Below are 20,332 nucleotides of genomic sequence, written 5' to 3' on the forward strand. Positions count from 1 at the left end.
ATGAATATAATGCTTACCCTGGATATCATGAGATGCCCTCTAATGGACATGCCAATATGCATTAATAAGGGGTAGATTTTATTAAATTTCTTAATCAGTGAAAACTACACTTTTGTCACATTTTTTCCTAAACAGCTTTCATTAATCACAGCATCCTCAGGTTAATGATATAATCACACATGCTTTACAACAGAAGGCTAGGAACTGTCTTAATTACAAAGTCAAATATGCTTTTTTATAGGGAAAAAAAATCCTCCACCTTTAAAATACGGGTCATTCACAATCATTATTTTAAGAAAAGTATAACCTGGAAATTAAATTCCATAGTCTTTGATTGACTAAGGAAGAGGTCAGAAACAACTCAAAAGAAATTCTGGTGACAAATGTACTGGCAAAATTTAACTAAAGTATCAACCAACATTCATCTAACCTTTGTAACAGATTTAACTTCATACCCTCCCTGATAAAAGGAATATTAAACCTAAAGCCCTGAGTTCTCGTGGTGTCTCCACTGGGTATTTGTAACTTGGCCAATGTTGTGGATACCGAAGGATTAATTGCAGACCATGCACATCAACCTGTATTTCCCCAAACAAGCCAGACACCACTCCTGTTACCCTAAGTGGGTAAAGATGAAGGAGCTGACTAAACCCTGCATTTGTTTCTCTTTCTCTCTATCCCCCTTCTTGTCTTTCAACTGCTTCATAATTACTTCAAGCCTCCATGTCCCAGAGTTAGAACCAGTGCCCTAGCCAAAAATGATAAGTCAGAACTAAGAAGGCAACGTAGCACCCCCAACCCAAAATTACAACTCTTTTGGTCACACAATACCTATGGCAACAAGAGTGACCTCTCTAACTCAGAAACTTAAACATGTCACTGTCCACTTCAGACTTTTTCAATGGCTCCCTTACTTTTAGCCCAGAGTCTGAACTTCTTAGCATGGCTTATACAGTCAAGTAAAACCGGGCCTCTGTTTAACCTGTCCAGCCTCATCGCTTACCTTCTTGTCAACCTCCTCCTCGTCCCCCTTCACCTTCCCACTGCTGAAGACATCACTTGGTCTGGAAGGCTCTCCTGACTCCCCCAGGTCTGGGTTGATGCCTGTCCTAATAGCATACCCATAGCATACCACCAGCCCCCTATCCCACCCTAACACCCCACTTCCCCTGTGCTTATCCATAACCCCCACAACTGAAAGTTCTCTGAGGACAGTAATTGTGTCTCTCTTGCTCACTGCTGGGTATCTAACATGGACTGGCATGTAGTAGGAGTTCAATAAATATTTACTGATGGATGAATGAATAAATGTATGAATGAAAATACCAAGAAGTGTTGGCACTTGTTCAGTTCTTTTCAATGCTACTGTATCTAGTCGCTGCGTAGGTCTCTTTGTCTTGGCATTCCAGAGAATGTGGGAAAGCTGTTCATATTGAAAAGTTCTTCAGGCACTTTAAGTTTATGCACAAATTAAATCTGCTTTTTTTAAAAGGAAACATGCCTGTGGGTATTTATAAGTATGGGCTTATACGTAAATGCTCTTAGACATAAGGCTACTTGTACCTTCCCTTGAGAGATACTAGAAGATTCTCCCTGCTCGTAGCATATCTCCCCAAGAACTGTTGGTGCCTGAAATTTCACTATGACAGGTGCCTTTCTTTGGCTTAAGATTTTATAGCCTCTTAAGTGGAAATACTGCAGATAAAGTAAGACATTTTATCTTTTAAATCATTTATGCTCCTGGAATTTAATGAAACAACCTCCTTGACAAATCATGCATACTAATAAGCAATAGAGAATTTTGGAATCTTGCAGTGAAAGGTGTTCAAAAATCTCTCAAAGAATACAGAACAGTAACAATGAGAATAACAATATTGATAAAAACAACTAACAGTTATCGAACCCTGATGGGGGCCAGGCCGTGTTCTAAACACTCTTACATGTATAATCTCATTTATCTGTCCAGTAGCCCTGCGGAGTAAAAACCCGTCATCCCCAGCTTACAAGAGGGTAAGTCACTTGCCTGAGTCTTACAGCCAGTGAGTTGGGATTCACACCCAAACCCTCTGATTCCAGGGCCTGGGCTCTCCATCACTGCCCCATTTTTCTTATTCTTCTTTTTCTAGAATGAAGGAAAGTATCTGTTACCAAGGGGTCCATTTGGTATAATAATACCAAATTATTTTAGAACTAAATTCAAAGAAGTAAACATCTCAAAGTTTCCTTTTCTTAATATAACAATTTTACTTTCCATACATATGCTGAACTATTTGCTTGTGTCTATATAAACATATTTCATCTGTGTTGGTGGCTATGAAGGAGTGAAATATATTTCTGAAATCTCTTATGAAGAGTTTACATTAATATGTTTAATTTATTTATTTATTTTGCAAGGGACTAGAGCACCCCCTACTGGCCAGCTAATAGGAAATACAGCACTTACTGGGGAGAAAATGTGATGTTAACATTTGAAGATAAACTCAGGTTAGTGTTTAAAAGAAATTTGAAAAAAATGTCTTGTAAACATCTACATATTAAATTAATGTATCTATAGGGCCCTAAAAATTCTGATGGTTATAAGTTCTAGAAACGGAATAGAACTAGAAATACAATAATCTCCAATAGTATCAAATGTGTATTGAGAGAAAATTAAGTGTAAAGTGGCTTAATTAAAAATAAGCAACTATACAAAAAGCCTCTGTAAAACACATACTAAGAAAAAGTAGTTAAGCTAACACAACACTTAAAACAACAGACAATAAAACAATAGATAAATTAAAACCAGCCTGCTCTCTCTCTCTCTTGCTCTCTCTCTCTCTCTCTCTGAGGAAAAGTGAGGAAGGGGGTGTAGTATCCCTAACTACATAAAGGAAAATGGAAATTTTAAAGAAATCTTTTTCTGTGCCACTTTTCAAATGGCTGCTAAAGTTGAAAGCTCAGTAGAGACTTAGGTTGTGATGAGGCATTCCTCATGAATGAATCTTGGCTCTTATCAGCATGTGTGTCTGAAAGTAATCCACAAAGTTTATTGGATATACAAATATATGTATCTGTGCCCAGATGTTTCCAAAACAGAAAGTGGCATACTAACAAACTGACCTCTAAGAAATGCAGTTCTTCCATTGTCATGTATTTCTTTACTGCACACTTATTTATAAATTAGTAAAAAAAAAAAAAAAAGTGCATAGTTACATTTATATTGTGAATGAACAAAAGTAAAGGCTCTAGGACTAAGGGTAATGCAGAAAGTGTCTCACTTTAAAATATTTCTTTGCTCAAAAGGAGGAACACAAAATCATTTATAATCAAGAAGAATAAATACCAAAATGTGTACACGCCTGCGGGATTCAAATAGTATCAAAATATAAATTTGGAAGCGTTGAAAGGTCCCTGTCCAGCATGTTTATGGCTATGCATGACTTGTGAGATGACTGGGAGAGGAGAGAAAAGAGCAATGTCCTTAGGAAAGCAGAGTCTAAGGTTTCTGAGCCAGAACCTCCCCTTGTTCTCACTCCAAGGACAGCTTCTTCTTACACTGAAAGAAGGGCAAGTGCAAAGTGACAATCTGGGTCAATGTGATGTAAGTCTAACGTTTTAGATGTGTGAGGGGCTTCAATGTGAAAAACAATCAGCTAATATAAATTCCTTGTAAAGTGGCTTCAAAATTAAATGGACTACGAGAGATATTTTTAAAAAAACCATAAACATTGTCCGACTTTAAATTTCTTTCTTACTGGAGATAATTTTTAAAAAGTTAGGTTCAGCACAAAGAGAATATTTTTTTCCCTAAACCTCCAAACTAGTATTCTAATCCATTAGAAGTCAATAAATGATCACTTGATAAATGCAATTTGCTAATATTTCAAGTTGCTTAGCATTTTCCTTTCAATTCCCTCCAGATACTTTATTATTGATATATTAATAGTATTACAAAATATCCTTAGTAGACTATTAGATAAAAGACTTGTGGGGTATAAGTTTCCTCATGTAATTCATTCACAGCTGAGAGAGCCACATTATATGACTATAATTGTAGGCAAAATTCAGTAGGCTATCAGCTACAACTGGATTTCCCCCCCAAATGAATAAATCATGATGTTTATTTTGCAAGATTAAAATAGAGCAGAAGAAAAAAATCGGATTAATCACATATTACTCATGTGATTTCATGTTTTTTGACAATCTACCCAAACATTAGCACATCACACAGCTCACAACCATATAGTAAGTATCCTGTTGATCTTCTTTCTCTAAAGAAGGGGTGTGTTTGATGGTTGCTCTGGTGATTATCACTTTTTATGAATAGGGAGATGTAAAAGCATGCCAATAAGGCCAGCACAAATTACCCCTGTATTGTAGCAACTTGAAGTAGCGTAACTAGGGTTCCTTTCCGAAGAAACTTGAGCTCATGTAGGTCCCCATTCAGTAAATGCTGCACTGTGAAGTCTGAAAAGATGTTCTCTGGCAGCTTTTCCCGCTGATCCTTTTTTTACACTGATAACAGCATATGGGTAAGCCGTCAACATAAATGACACCAAAGGGGGGGGGGATTTTCTGTGAATTCAAAAACCTAGTTAATTGGGTAAGAAAACCAGCAATTAGTTGTGACTAATTTCCATCATCCTAAAATAATACTAAATGAATGGCAGTAAGAAGATAAGTTAACAAAAAGATGAAATTACCATTGTTGATAAGTAGACTAGGCATGAAAATGGCCCAAAGCCTCTCTGCAGTCCAGAGGAGCCCCCCCCCACCCTCTGGTCAGAAAGGATAGCTTATCTCTGCTAAACATTCATTTATCTTGCAACTGAAAGAGGGCAAAGGGATACTTCAGAGGAGTGTGTGTGTGTGTGTGTGTGAGTGTGTGTGTGTGTGTTAAGGACTTGGATTCAAAATTAGGCCTTTGAATTAAATTCAGGAGAATGTAAGTAAATAATAGGGTAGAAAAGGCAAATGGTTTCATGGAGTGCGAAGTTAATAGTTAACCTGATAATGAGGTTGGAATCTCCCATTCAATATGTTAAACTAGCCCCATTAGGCAGTGCGAAATGTACAACTATCAGGCGTTATTGCTGAAATGCAAGGAGGGGCTCCTCGGAGACTAAAGAGGTCAGCGAGAGGTCTCTGGCCTCCACTCAATAGAGGACAATTCAGGGCATTTGTTCTAGTTAAAACTGGAGGGTTTCTGTCTGTTTGCTTTTTTTCTTACTTTAGTTACTCTTGGTTTGTTATCATTTCTATTATTTATTTTACGGTTAAACTATAAGCCTAAGTTGCATCACTGGCGCGCCAAGAAACCTCCTCCCACGGGCTCGCTGGCGTTTTGTCCTGGGGCATCAATGGCTGCCCCTATGCCAAGAGATGTTGAGGTCGGCATGGGTCAGCTCAACATGGGGAACTCAAGGGAACGCCGGGTCGGGAGTGAAGGTGCTCCTTCTGGAAGCCCGTGGGCGGCCCTGGCCAGATCAGCTGCCACGAGGGTCTGGCTGAGATTTTCAAACGTGTGGTCAGAGGGGAGGTGGCTGGGTAGACCCTCCCCACTCTCCAATGTGGCCTCGCTGCCCGGCACAGTCTCCAGCTGTCCCACACGGCCCCTTACTGTCCTGCTCTGTACTGTGCTGTCCCGCACTGTCCCGATGTCCCAGGCTGCCGCACCGCACTGTCACACTAATTGTCCCTTGCTACCCCACACTGTCGTCCCACGCTGCCCCCTCGCTGTCCCTCCCACACTGCGGCCCGCGGGCCTCGTGGTGACCGTGGGGCCTGCCGAGGGGCAGACACGGCCCTACTAAGACCCGTCCGAGAAACCTCCACTCTCCTGCTCCCGGTTCCTCCGCCCACCCACGCTGCGGCGGCCCGCGGACAGGAGGAAACACGCAAAAACCGTCCCGGCGGCTGAAAAAGACGGGAAACTCCGTGCGAGGCACGGCGCCGCCTTGGGGTGAGGCAGGAACCACTGCCGAGGCCGGGCTGCCCGCACACTTCGGGGGGAAAAGTCCGTGTGAGGCGTTCCCGGGCTCGGCAGCGGCCGCTCGGAGCCCGCGGAGGTGAGGCGCGGGGCTGCGGCGCCCCAGAAACACGTCTGGGGAGACAAAGGCGGCCCCGCAGGGCCGCGCGACGCGGGTGGACCCCACGCTCGAGCCCGGCCGCGGCATCGCCGCTTTAAGCAGCTGGCGGCCCGGATTGGCTGCGCGGGGGAGGTGGGGCGGTGGGAGACGACGTCATCACTTACTTTAAAGCCTGGCGGCCGCGGTCGGGCGACGGCGGCCGAGTGCGAGCGAGGAGCGCGAGCGGGGAGCGAGCGGCTGCGAGCGGCGAGGCGCCTGCGCGGTGTCGGGGCCCCTGAGCCCGCGGCGCTGAGCCAGCCGGGACGGACATGCGCGGGAGAGCGCCGTGGGGCAGCCGCGGCTCCGCGGGGGTAAGGGGCCTGCGGGCTGAGGGTGGGCAGGGCGGCGCCGCGCCCCTGCCGCTCGGGGCTGCGGGCGGCTCCCGACGCAAGGCGGGTTCTGCGGCGCGAAGAGGGTCGCCCGACGCGGAGTCTCCCCGGGACGGACGGAGAAGCGGAGGGAGGGACCGGCCTGGGCGCGCAGATGGGCCTGGGGGCGCCCCTCGCGTCGCCGGCCGCGCACCGAGACCGCTGCGGAGGGGCCGGAGCGGCGAGCCGGGGTCCTGTGCCCGCGGGCTGGCGGCGGCCTCGGGCGGGCGCCTTTTTCACACTGGGGGCTGCGTTACCCGGGCGCGCACCGGGCGCCCTCACGCCCCATCCCCGAAGCTGCGGTGGGTGATTGCCGGCCGGTGACCGGCACCAGTTGTGAGCCGCGGCCCCACTGCTCCGTCTCCGCGACGACGGTCCGCCGCAGTCGGTATTCCCTAATTCATCCGGTAGTTCCGTGCCCTCCTCCTCGCTCAGAAATGTGACCTGCTGTGAGCTTCCTAAATGCTGCTGCAAAAGGAGGGGAACCGCGGAATTCTGCTCCAAACGTGAGCGCTCAATGGGTATTTCTCGTGTGTACGTGTGTATTTATGTGTGTATCATAGTCTTATTACAACCGAGATGACTCCTTAACCGTGATTGGTGTTGTATTGGTCCTTGCTAAGTCTTTATTAGGGTTTCGTCATTGCTTGAAAGAAACCAGTCTCCTACCTGATAAAAAATATGAATAGATTGTTAGTCATAAACTTAAGTGCAGTCAGAATAGAGACTTGTAGCTTTAAAAGAGATGTGTTGGTGACTTGAGGTACACCTGCAACACAGGTAGGGCAGGACTGGTTTCTAGGCAACTGTCAGGGGTGAGGAAAGGTGAGGTTAAAACGCTTTTTTTTTTTTTCGTCTTTTCTTTCTGGAGAGCAAGTGTTCTGCAGACTTTTAAGCTTTTACCGATCTGTAAGAATGCAGTGGTGTACGTTTGTTGAAACTGGAACATCTTAAGTTCATCATACCTAGTCTTGCTGTTTGTTTTTTTAACTGCTTTTCTTTTTTTTTTTCTTTCCTTTTTTGCATGTCTGTAATTATAGTTTTAAGTGAAGCTTTATTTAAACAGACCAAAGACCAGCAAGGTACCCATTTCAGGAAATGACCAGATTTTGCTAAGACCAAAATAAAAGTTGGTTTCTTGTTAACATGCTGACTGATTGTTACCAGTATGTTAGCAACCAAGCTCTTGTCCAGATATTAGGAAATATGTACAGAGAAATCCATACAGGTTTTAGCATGGACTTCAGACACTATTTGCCATCCTCCTCCCTTCACTTGAGTTTATTTTCATCTGTGTTCCAGTGGCTATTGGCTGCTAGGTGATAGAGATGCTGGACTAATGATTTATATAACCTAATGTGTATTAGATTGCAAACTTCTTAAGGGCAGGAACTCTGCCTTGTCCAGCGTCTATCTTATGCACCCTTGCACATAGTTGATGGTTGATAAATAATTGCACGAAAGCATATTTTACACTTTAAAGCTCAGCAGGATTGGATCCGTCACTGATAAGGGTTGCAAAGCAAATCTGTTTTTTTTATGACTGTTAGGAAATGTCTGAATTATTCATATTTTGACAGATAAAATTACTGTTTCAATGAATTGTTTTTCCTACTTCCAGTTGGCAGAAGATACTGGCAGAAAATCTTTCTATGAGATTTAAAAATTATACTGTATTCTTGAGTTTTTGTGTGAAAAGACTCTTACCTGCTGCTTCTCAGAAGTTGAACCAGATAGTAGTAGTTCCTTTCTGCTAATACTGATGGGAGCTTTTAAAAGCAAGTTGCTAAATTACAGGTACACTCTCACGTGCTTGAAACTGACCTGAATGTCCACATACCATCGGTCGCTTTAGAAAGGTGAGCAGAGGAGGGAGGAGGTGGTGCCAAGGGTAATTCCAGGAATCTGAATGTCATAGTCCCTCTACCAGAGAAACAGCTCTGCTCTCAACCTGAATAAATGTGAGTGGCTGCTTATCATCAGGATTCCTGTGCATCCTTTGGTGCTGCTGTTTGGCCATACTTGATAAAAGCTAATGAATAACTCCCTAGATAAAATCCAGTCGTGGCGTTCTAGCATTGTTTGCACAGTATAAACACATGTGTTGTGAAGGGAGATAAAACGGGGGAGTTTCAGGGTTCTGAATGTAAGTTTGAAAGAGTAGTTTTAAGGTAGGGAAAAGTTAGTGTGGAGTTCAGACTTCAGAAGGGAAACAAAAGATGCTGCGATTCAGAGTCATTGATTCTTTAGTCCAGTCCCTTATACCATAAAGTTGGGCAGTATTACTAAAAGGCCAATCTTCCAGGCCTCAATATTTTTAAAATAATGGGGCTCTGGCTACATGAAGAAGCCTTTTCAACTCCAAAGTGCCAACAAAACATTACAGTTTAACAGAGGAAACAGGAAGGTGAGGATTAGAAGACTCCAATAGCTTTTATTAAAAGCCCACGGAATGGGAAAATCCACGAGTTACAGGTTGTCTTTAAAAAATACTACTCTCTGTGCGTGGAAAGCTCTCCTGACTTCCCATGGCTGCCTCTTTTCCGTGCTTTGGATTTCAATATAAAAAGTCGCCTTGGAGAGGCCTTCCCTAACCACCGGGGTAAGTCTGTTCTCCTGCCTCCTTACCCTCTTACTGAATCTGAAATGACCACCATCTGAAATTGTTGTTTGCTTCTTACTGTTGTTGCTCTCCCCACTGGACTAAGCTTCATCCGGCCGCAGCCATGTCACTGTCACCAAGCATAGTATCTTGTCCAGAATAAGCATTTGTGAAAATAATTAATCTTTGCCCACTAAGAATTTGTCAGTTAACTACTATGAGTTGAGTTCCTGTTTTTCTCTCTGAAATTGACTAACGCTTACGTCTTGAGCATTTCACTTAGCCATTCTTTGCATCAGTTTCCCCATTTATAAACTGTTAGGAGGAGAAATGAGGTGGTTGCCTGAAATGAAGACCCTGTGGAAAGGAGAGGCAGTGGAAGTTTAGTGAGGAAAATGCTGGGTTCTAGGGCAGAAGAGCTGGGATGGCCTTTTTGCTAGTAACAGGAAGCTGTTTAACTTCGCTTCATTTCCTCATCTGCAAAATGGAGATTATAATCCCTGCCTCTTACAGGGATGTTGTGGGGATCAAGTGAGATAATGTATTAGAAAGTGCTTTGTAATTTGTTGAGTGCTTGACAAATACAGAATATTTGTAATGGCATCATTGGGATGCGTGCTGTGAGAGTGACGCAGGAGGCCTGTGGGGAGATGTAGTAGCCCCTTTTTCTGGTCAAGACAGGCTTATGTTATGTCAAATACGCCCGTGTAATGGATACATGATGGTGGGGCGTCATTCAAGATTGAGGGCTTCCGAAGAATTGTTTGAAGTAGGCATGGAATGTAAAAGTAATACTTTAACCCACCCTTTTTAGAGGATACATAGGCCAAATCTGCAACTAATAACTTTTACAGGAGAATTTGAGGGAGTTGAAGTAAAACAGGAACTTTCATAGTCTAAGGATCACCCAAGAAAAACTATTACCAAGCTGCAAATCCCCAGAGAAGTCTGTCTGAGGTCCCCTCAGAACTGGAGCTTTGTAGCGGGTCAGCTCTTCCCCTGGTGTAAGTGTGTGGGGGCTTGCGGAGCTGGTGTGGCGGTGAGAGGCCTTCTGCGGTTTAAGCAGCCCCACCACTCGACCTTGACCAAGCTAAGTTACTTAACTGCCTCCAGTTCCTCTTCTGTTAATGAGGGTAGCAATAGTAACCCATCTCATAGGGTTGTTGACAGGATTCAGTAAGTTAATATATATAAAGCACTTAGAACAATGCCTGTCAGATAAATGTCAATTGAACTTGCTATTATTCTTACTGGTTATGTTCATTATAACAATCTAGAGTTACCCATTGGGTGACTTAACACATTTTTTGCAGGAAACGAGTAAACTCGTCATATCGCTTTTTATACCAAAGCGCGGGAGACGAGAATAACACATATTTTGCACCTCTTTTTAAACTAAAACACTGAAAGTTTCATAGAAAAATATCAAATAGATCGAAAGATATGAATATTTTACGGAAAGTCTAATTTTGGCAAGAAAATGTGAAAAAAGCCCCGCGTTACGACGCGATTTGGCAGGAAAATGCCTGCTTACAAAGTGTTAAATGTTCATTAAGTAAATTAGAGATTTTAAAGACCCGATTTCCATCCATCATTAGGCCATTGCGCTTGTTGTTATTAAAATTGGAACAGAATTCACCTGTCTTTTACAGTGAGAAATCTATTATGTGTGTCTAAAAGGAATAATATTTTTCCATCATGTGCACGTGCGTGCGTGCGTTGCTACTGGTTGTAGTACTCTGTAGGAAAACTACAAAGGACAAAAGAAGATACCTGCTGTCACACTAAAATTGTGTAGACTAAGTGAATCAAAAGGCTATTGATAACTATGGAAATCCAACAAATAGGCTTTTTGTTAGCTTGCCATTTCTTAAAATACTTAGCAAGAAAATAGTCCAAATTAGTCAAGAAATTATGTCACTTAGCTTTGATTTTGACAATCTGAAGATAAATTATTTTCCCTGTTGCCTCAGTTTTTACCACGTACAAATGGGCTGTTGTGTACTAGGCCTGTTGAAGAGGAATGAGGGGTGGAGCTAAGGAGGATAAAAATGCCCCTCCGCACCTGCTGGACTCTTCCGTCTTTACTGAAACCAGCAAGTTTAGTTTGAATTCATGCAGGAGGATTTTAATTACAATTTATTAACATAATATAAAACATGTTTTAAGTCACCTATGCTTTTTTTTTAATGGATTATATTAAGTCACCTATGCTTTTAATGTGAAGGCTGTTTATGCTTTTCACAGTAGCAAGGTACAGTGAAGGAAATTTTTCTAACTTGCCTGACCCTTTTCCCCTTCCCCAAGTCATAGCCTGTTAAAAACCCTGGGGAAAAAACCAAATGGGGGCCTTTGATTTTGAAGTCTTTTGCTTTCAGGAAATAGGTCACACAACACTACAACTCATAAACACTGAGTATGTAGGTGAATATCAAATCAGTAAGTTTTCTTATATTATTAAGAAAAATTGAAATTCTGTGAAACAGCTCAGTTGAATATTCAGCTTGGGTACTAATGCTTTAGACATGAATCACAATAAAAATGGTGGGGTTTTGTTTGTTTTTTTTCCAAACGTGATTATTTTAGACATTTTCAAAAGGAAGGTAAGCAAGCATGCACGTGTTGGTTTATTTGGGGGAGGATCTAAAATCATGGGATTGATTTGTCAGTAAAATAAAACTCCACTAAGGAACATAAAAAAATAAAATCAGGATTTGTCATGTTTCTAAATCGTTTCCTTTTTACAAATTTTGGCTCTAAATATAGTTACCTTGCATCTCCCTGGGTATGGGAATAGTTAGGTAGGTAATTGTTAAATGCCCCTGAAAAGACCATTTATCACCCTGAATAAACAGAAATCAGGTTTTAAAACCAGATTGAAAGAAGGAAATTACATCACACTTTTAAATAAGGAAGCACTGGGCAGAGCTGGATGAGTTGTGTGACAAAAATGTGCCCCTCCTCCTCTTGTGGATTGCTTCTGACATTTATTAATGAGATCTGGAGGCAAGGTGAGCAGATCTAGGTTACTGTCTTAAGGTAGCCTGGTTCTTTAAAAAAAGTTTCAAAGAGACTGGCCTCAAGGTAAAGGCATGTGATTTCACCTTAATATGGAATGTGCAAAAAAAATCCATTTTGAACATTAAAAAAAAAAAAGAATGTGCAATGTGCTTTTTTGTTTTGTTTTTAACACCAAAAACATAGTAGGTGCATTATATAATCCAGAAGGAGTAGTGTGTAAGAGAAGGTGAAATTTGTAGTTTTCAGAAAGCACTCCCCTGATTGCCTTAAGTAAATATACAGTAACAGAAACCAGTTTAGAAAGTTACATTGTTAACCATTTAAGCTTATAATTTTTACCGTGTCTGCAAACTGTCCACTTTGGATTTTGGAAATGAATTTAATGAAAATTCCTTGCCTGCTACATATCCTAAACTTGTTACAGCACACATTAAGTTTATCCCTTACAATCCTTTGTTTTTATCCCTTAGTTCCTCACTGATTTACATACAGTACATGTGAAGTTTTCATTGTAACTTTTTAAAATTTTAAAAATGAGATGAATATTTTCTCAATATCTGTTTAATAAATATTGGTTAGAAATGAATGATGCCAGGATCTCCAGGGACAAACAGGTTCTGTCCTAGGAGTTTTGGAGGATGGGAAAGGAATGGGGGCACAGCACAGAATAATCCAAGAACAGAAGGCTTTGCTCCGCGGGTTTGTGGAGAAAGTGTTCTAAGAGATGGCCGTAGAGGAGTGGCGTTCTGACAGATTTGGGGGAAAGAGAAGCAAGAGCTTTACAAGGGTAGATTGGGGCCTCATAGTAGAGGCCTCACTGCCAGACTGAGGCGCTTTTATTTAGCTATTAAGCAGTGGAAGATCTTAGCTCTTCCACTGTAATTCAGGAGTATTGATCTGGGACTGGTGTGTGGGATGGATTGGCTGCTTTCAGACCCAGGGCAGAGCGGTCCAGTGAACAGAAGGAAGACAGATTGGAGAAACCATGTAGCAGTAGGCACAGGACTCAGGAAACTGAATGTGTATTGGCTGTAACTCAGGTTAAAAATGGTGCCTCCAGGAGAAGTGTGGTCCTCTTGGACCCTGAACTGGTTTGGGAAGGGGGTGGGGGTGTGAAGTCAGTGACAGGAGTTTGGTTTGTAGAGTTGAGGATGCCAGAGGACCATCCCAGTGGAAAAAAGATCACCAGACAATAGGAAATGCTAAGTGGAAGCCGGAGCCGGGGCTCAGGGCTGTCGATGAAGAGCTGGAGCTGTACACGTGGATCAGAACCCAGGGAGGTGATGGGGGTAAAGAGAGAAAATAAAAGGACCATCTCAAGAGAAATGGTTTTGGGGTGGTTTTTTTTTTGGTGTTTTTTTTCCCTTGAATCAGAAAAAATCAATCAATCAAGTGATGTTTAACAGGAAAAAGTAGTTCACATCTGGGATTTAACTGTTTCTGACACACTTAAAGGTGAAAGATTAGTTTACACATTTTAGGAAAGTTGTTATACCCAAGGTGAGTTAGATCCTGGTCTGCCCCATGCTGTCTGGATTAGCAGTAGCTCTCATGTTTGCATTTCATAACAGAATCCCATCCTGTACTGATACTGATTTTTCCACATCGATATATTTTTGCAGTTGTTGTCCTAATGAACTATAAGGCAGAGCTAGGCTTACAGTTAAGAGGAAACTATTTGAAACAGTGCAGCAGTAGTTAAATGTCACTTAAGCAGTGTGTTTCTTTTTAACTTGAGGTTGACCAAACTGGTTGATTCCCCCAGCAGCATACATGTTAAATCCTTCGAGTTCTGAGAGAGGTGTACAAGAACTTCAGGTGATCCCATACCCTTCATACACAATCTGAGGGATACATTTTAAAAGTTTGCTTCCAAACCTATGGCAGGTTACCCTTTTTGAGTGTACAGTTTGAAGTTATTTTCTAAAAGATGAAAACATGCAATTATAATGCCCTTCTCTCTTCTCCCATGCAAGCAAGTAGGAAGTTCCGATGGTTTCATAACATGGCCCATTCACAATTCCCCATTGAAATGGTAGAGGCAGGTCACCTTCTATGAATACACAAAGACACTATTGTGGTCAGAAGTGAGCTGGCTTAGTGAACACAATTCTTTTTATACTAAAACAATTTTTTTTCTTAAGAAAGCTAACAAGTAGGTGATGGAAACAATGAATAAAAAATAACTTTTTTCTAGACCATATAAATAATTTTAAGGGACCATTGAAATGTAAGTTTAGAATTCTGAGGCAATTTCAGCAGAGGCGATAGTTACACAATCGTTCTGTTGAAAGCTGAGATTTAGATGGCATTAGGAGGCTGACACAGTAATTGCTGGTAGTACTTGTTAGCCTGCAGACAGGTGGGGGTTGGGCCTCCAGAATCCCCCGCAGCATTTTCCTGTAATCTGGATGAACCATCTTCAAACGTGTGCTTTCAAACTACTTAAATACCATATTCTCCTTCCTATCTGGCCTTTCATTTTTGTATTACCACAGATCCTTTCCCTACAGCCTTCCAGTGTTTGTGGGGTGCTTGGGAAACACCACCGGGAAACACCCTCAGTACACAGAGGGAGTGCCTAGCGATCTTTTCTAAAAATTGGTTTTTAAATTTTTGTGTAGCTTTACTTGATTCAAGAAGGGAAAAATACATTTGCTTCATTTCAATAATCTAAAAACCGACCTTTAAAAAAAATAAAAGACCTCCCAATAACTTAGATTTCTTAAATGATGGGCTTTTCTCCCCTCCTTTTAATCACATATCTGAGAGACTGATTAAAGAAAAATAATGTTTGACTATCTGAAATATTATTTTAAACTTATTTATCTCTGCCTTGTGTGTCAAAACAGCTGACTTTGAGAGTAAAAACCTGAGACTCAGTAATTGGGACCCATCCCTACTTTGTCACTGAAACATTACTATCTCTCTGTTCCTTCTTATGTGGAAAAAACAAATAATAAACACTTGCAAAGTATTTGTTTAGATCTTTAGCTAAAAGCAAAAAACCCTATGCCTTACACATTATATACATGCAATTGCTATCAGTAATAGGTAGTACTGTACAAACATTCATTCAACGAACATTCCCTTCTTGAACTCCTGCTAGTGTGCCCAGGATAATTAATGATTGGGACAGAGCCTCTTATCTGAGCTCACAGTCTAGCAAGAGGTGACAGATTTGTCCATAAAACAAAACCAAACCTATGCACAAATGTTTGGTGAGAATGAAAGCGTTACCAAGTTTATGTGCACACATCTCAGAAGGGGTCAGTGTTACACAGATAGCTGACACATGATGTCCTAACCGTATTCTAAGCAAACATGAATTACCTGAAGACAGCCAAGATGATGCTAATTAACATTAGCATTGATGCTATAATGAGTAATAAAAGGAGAATTTAAAAGGCTCTGGGGGCCCCAGACAGGTACATCTGACTGGAGGAGGGGGTGATCCCTAAAGTGGAGGAACTACTAGATTAAGAAAACTTGCACTTCCTTAGCTTTTGTTGTCCAGGCCTGGAAGCAGCCAGGTACTTCAGATGACAATGTGAGGAATGTACCTTTAAGATTGTCTCTACAAGGGAGGAGGAAGCTGTCCCAGGCCTCCACCGAAGCCAGTAATCTTGCAGAACTTGATTTTTACAAGATAATGGAAATTAGTGTCTTCATATATTTCTTTTATTCTTGTGAACAAGTAATAACTGGAGAATTTGTCTTCCCAGGGCCAACCCTGAAATAGAGAATCCAAATAAATGCTGGGCTGCGGGGGAATCAGGTGCCAGCTGGAGAGTCTCCTCTGATCTAAGTGTCGTCAGGTTTCAGTGAATAGTAGGAGTTCTGCAGTACGGGATCCAGTGGTTTCTGAAATTCCTTTTAGCTCAGGGGAAGATGAGCTCCTTTCCCAGTGCAAACACACACTGGAGGTCGGTGTCGGGAGGCTGGAGAAAGGTCTGTGTGCTTTGGCAGGCCAGCAGGGTTTGCTGTGCAAGTGTCAGTCTGCACCAGGAGGCCTGCTTTTGTGGGCGGTCGGTCGATTATTTCTCGCTTTGCTGAGCACATTATACATCTTGGATTAGTGTTTATGAAAAACAGTATTTTCAGTGTCCTCCTTCAAACACCCTCACAAGAAGTAGCAGTGAGTGTAAAAATGTCAGAATGAAGTGAAAGTCTGTAACTAAATTTTTCTCTCCAACATCCCCCCAAATTCTCCAATATTAGCTATTCGTGGGTATTTCTGAGTTGTTTCCTTCATGCTCTCATCTCTTCTTTATCCCTCTAGGGGACGAAAGCTACCAGTCGACCAACAAGCCCCTAGGATCCCAAGTGTGGAGTCGACCCAGAATAAGGCACGATGTCCTCTGCGGGAGTGGCTGCTCAGGAGGTTCGGGTCCCGTTGAAAACGGGGTTTCTCCACGATGGCCAAGCCGTGGGGAACATGAAGTCCTACTGGGCCAGTCGCAGGGAGTTTGAAAAGTATGTACGGGACCCCATGCCCCCGGAATCTTGGGATATTGAAATGAGATGGAGAATAGGACCACGACTTGTTTATGACCAAGATGTCTTTCCTTTCCTTTCAGTAACTTTTTCAATATTGACCCCATAACCATGGCCTACAGTCTGAACGCTCCTGGTCAGGCGCACCTAACATCTCTCGGTATGTGTTCTGCAAATCCGGGAAGTTGGCCCTGGGAGCAGAAGGTGGCGTGGTCTGGGCTGTTAGCTTGTTCTCCAGCATGACTGTTTAAATGAGGAAAGGACCTGAATTGTTTCCAACAACAGTCTGACCCCTAGTGGCTACAGATCCTGGGGATGACCAGTTCTCAAACCACCGGTACCAGGTCTCCACTCACTGATCTGTCTGTGGAAGTGTGATCTTTTCAAATCAAGAATTCAGTTCTAACCCCACCTATGAAACACACATAACTTGCAGGAACTGGACTTTGTTACCAGTGTTGCCTGTTCGGAAGTGATGAAGTAGTGTAAACGTTTATTTGAAAAACTTAGAAAAGTATATGATACACCACATAGTACTTTTAATGGCAACATTATGTGCCTTAGATTTTTATCAAGAGCTGCTTATCACGTGGCAAACAAGTCCACTCACTCACAGTACTCAGATGGCACTGAAGTGAGGCCTTAGGCCGCACCTCGTGTGGTCGCACAGTAAATGACTAGGCTGGCCGAGCCTGCTAGTCACGTAAATTACATGCTGTGCATCTTCTGCGAATTTTGCACATGTCACAAAACCTGCCCGCGGTGCGTGGGTGTGTGGCGTGCACATGTCCGAGGGAGACGAGCTAATCTGTTCTTTGAACCAGATCGCTGTTAACAATCTCCAGCCTCTAATTACGCCTGTGGCTGTTGCATGGGTGTTCTCGGTTCCAGCCGGCACGTCGCTCTATTCATTTAGGCAGACGCTGCAGGAGCACACATAGCGGGGCTGTGGTCACGGGTGGGCGCCGGCGGGTCCCTCACTGACGTCTCTCGTTGGTTCCAGGGCGCGCTTCCACAGCTGCTGCGATGAACGGCCTCTGCTCCGCAGAAAACGGCCCCTCTCAGAGGCCCAGCTTGCCCCCTCTTCTCATTCCTCCAGGTGAGAATTTGGGGCCACATGAAGAGGATCGAGTTGTGTGTGGTCTTAAGAAACTCTCGGTCAATGGGGTGTGTGCTTCTCCCCCTCCGCTCACTCCCATCAAAACCTGCCCCTCCGTGTGCCCCTGTGCGGCCCTGTGCGAGCGGGGCTCTCGGCCCCTGCCGCCGCTGCCCGTCTCCGAAGGCCCCTCTCTGGACGACACGGACTGTGAGGTCGAGTACTTCACCAGCTCAGACACCGCCTTGCTTCTGGAAGACCGCACGCTGTCTGACTTCAAGTACGACGTCCCCGGCCGGCGGAGCTTCCGCGGCTGCGGCCAGATCAACTACGCGTATTTCGATGCCCCCGCGGCGTCCACCGCGGGGCTCAGCCCGGCCGCCGAGCCGAGCGCCGGCGCGCACAGCGCAAACCCTGCTCTGCCTCAGAGCCACCGGAGACTGAGAAGGTCTCACTCAGGACCGGCTGGGTCCTTTCACAAGCCCGCCATTAGGATATCCAGCTACCTACACAGAGCTTCTCCCAACTCCGACGAGGACAAACCTGAGGTCCCCCCCCGGGTGCCCATACCTCCCAGGCCAGTGAAGCCAGATTACAGGAGGTGGTCGGCCGAGGTCACGTCCAGCACCTACAGTGATGAAGACAGGCCTCCGAAAGTGCCCCCAAGGGAACCTCTGTCCCGGAGTAACTCCCGCACACCGAGTCCTAAAAGCCTGCCGTCTTACCTCAATGGGGTCATGCCCCCCACACAGAGCTTTGCCCCCGACCCCAAGTACGTCAGCAGCAAAGCTCTACAAAGACAGAACAGCGAAGGGTCTGCCAGTAAGGTTCCCTGCATCCTGCCCATTATTGAAAATGGGAAGAAGGTCAGTTCAACACATTATTACCTACTACCTGAGAGGCCACCGTACCTGGACAAATACGAAAAATTCTTTAGGGAAGCAGAAGAAACAAGCGCCCAAATCCAGCCGTTACCTGCTGACTGCAGTGTCGTCTCAGCCACAGAAAAGCTGGACTCTAAAACAAAAGTGGATCTGGGGGGGCACGTGAAGCGGAAACACTTGTCCTACGTTGTGTCTCCCTAGACTCTGTCTGGCTCGTGGGTCAGCAGACGTTCCGCGGGAGGAGACGGTTCTCCAACGATTTTCCAGTGTGGTTGACGTGCACGGGAAAACGTTTCAGGTTACAGAACAAAACAGTTGAACTCTCTGTTAAGGAGCAAGGCCGAGAGCCGGTGTGAGGTACTGCTATGCTGAGGATGCCTGCTTTCGTTAGCGCTGGAGAAGAGTCTGTCCCAGGCTGGGCCGTGACGGCCGGGAGGGCAGAGGGAAGCCTTTCTGTACGCATACATCGTGTACCTTCTGTATAAACTCGCGGTGTAACCGGAGACCATAGTTGCAGGTTAACCAGTTAGTTACTGTCTTAGAGTAATATATATTTAGAATGATAAAAACTCAAGCTGGAGAATGGCTCCTGATAGACTGAAAATTGAGCAAACGGAGGAAAATGCAGTGTTTAGATCAAAATCATAAAAAAAAAAATTATTTTTGCTTAGTAAGTTTGAAGATTTCTGGCTCTTTGGCCTGTCATAGTTTGTTTCATTTATTTTTGCAAGTTATCTTTTCCATGGAGGGCAGAGTGTACGTTCTCACTGTGGCTCTCTACCTACCTAGTTTAAAAATTGTCCCAAGACCGAAAGGCTTCCTGTTTGGTTGAGGGGAGGGATAGCGGTTTATTTGGCAACCATATTTTTCACCTGTACATGTCTCACATCTTGAAAACTGAGAAGATCAGAGAATTAGTACATTTTCCTTACAGTTCCTGCTTTGTTCCACCCACTGAAACGGCCCACTGTCTGTCACATGCGCCTTACAGAAACGGGGCACCCGAACTGCTCGCCAGTGTTGAGAACGTCAGGCGTAAGCGAGTCACTATGATTGAGAGTTACTGTGTGGGGATGTGTGTTGTGGTTTTTTTGTTTTTGTTTTTTAGACTGTATTAATAAACAAGCACAACACAAGCTGGCCTTGTGTTGCTGGTTCCTGTTCAGTATTTCCTGGGGACTGTCTACTTTTTCAGTAAAACACTTCTGACCAAGAGCGCAGTGTGTCTTAATACCAGAGGTCACATCAGCATCGTTTGCTTTGAAAACTCGCACAGCTGGCCGCTCCCCTTGGATGCAGCAAGACACGGCTGGCGCTCCCACTCCCACAGCTTTGGTGTATTTATCTTGTATAGTTAAGCACAAAAGAGGAGGTGCTCACTAACAGGTACATTACTGCAATGTTCTCTTAACAGTTCAACAAACTGTTTACAGTTTAAACTGCTGAATGATATTATTTGAGCTATTTAAAGCTTATATTTTAGTATGAACTTAAATGAAGGTTAAAAACGTGCTTTAGAAAAATGCACTGATTTCTGCATTATGTGTACAGTATTGGACAAAGGATTTTATTCATTTTTGTTGCATTATTTTGAATATTGTCTTTTCATTTTAATAAAGTTATAATACTTATTTATGATACCGTTAATAATGTTTCTTGCCTAAACTCTTAACAAAATTTTATGTCTCAAGTAATTTGACAACGTTATATCTGTAAGCAGAAGGGAAGATTTGTTTTTTTGCAGTTTAACATATTAA

At 43.5% G+C, this 20,332-nt stretch overlaps 1 protein-coding gene and 1 long non-coding RNA gene across 3 annotated transcripts in view; one reads left to right on the plus strand and one right to left on the minus strand.

Moving 5' to 3' along the window:
• The window catches only part of LOC109455265 (uncharacterized), a 147,611-nt gene extending 138,422 nt beyond the window's left edge, over nucleotides 1–9,189 (minus strand). The window contains exons 1-2 of the long non-coding RNA XR_012497830.1: nucleotides 9,175–9,189; nucleotides 6,233–6,943 (exon numbers count right to left, since the gene is read on the minus strand). This is a non-coding gene — a long non-coding RNA (uncharacterized LOC109455265). The remainder of the gene's footprint in view (nucleotides 1–6,232; nucleotides 6,944–9,174) is intronic.
• ERRFI1 (ERBB receptor feedback inhibitor 1) lies at nucleotides 6,278–20,213 on the plus strand. 2 transcript variants are annotated; one of them, XM_074334111.1, is made up of 4 exons: nucleotides 6,278–6,418; nucleotides 16,381–16,574; nucleotides 16,679–16,755; nucleotides 17,599–20,213. In XM_074334111.1, the coding sequence occupies exons 2-4, from the start codon at nucleotides 16,453–16,455 to the stop codon at nucleotides 18,774–18,776; spliced, it is 1,377 nt and encodes a 458-aa protein (XP_074190212.1). In that variant the 5' UTR covers nucleotides 6,278–6,418; nucleotides 16,381–16,452; the 3' UTR covers nucleotides 18,777–20,213. The 2 variants fall into 2 exon arrangements, with proteins under 2 accessions (XP_074190212.1, XP_019602283.1); XM_019746724.2 differs by lacking the exon at nucleotides 6,278–6,418 and adding an exon at nucleotides 6,841–6,981.
• Nucleotides 20,214–20,332: the final 119 nt, after the last annotated feature.

The sequence above is a fragment of the Rhinolophus sinicus genome, linkage group LG06, assembly GCF_036562045.2.
Source record: "Rhinolophus sinicus isolate RSC01 linkage group LG06, ASM3656204v1, whole genome shotgun sequence".
Classification (NCBI taxonomy): Eukaryota; Metazoa; Chordata; class Mammalia; order Chiroptera; family Rhinolophidae; genus Rhinolophus; species Rhinolophus sinicus.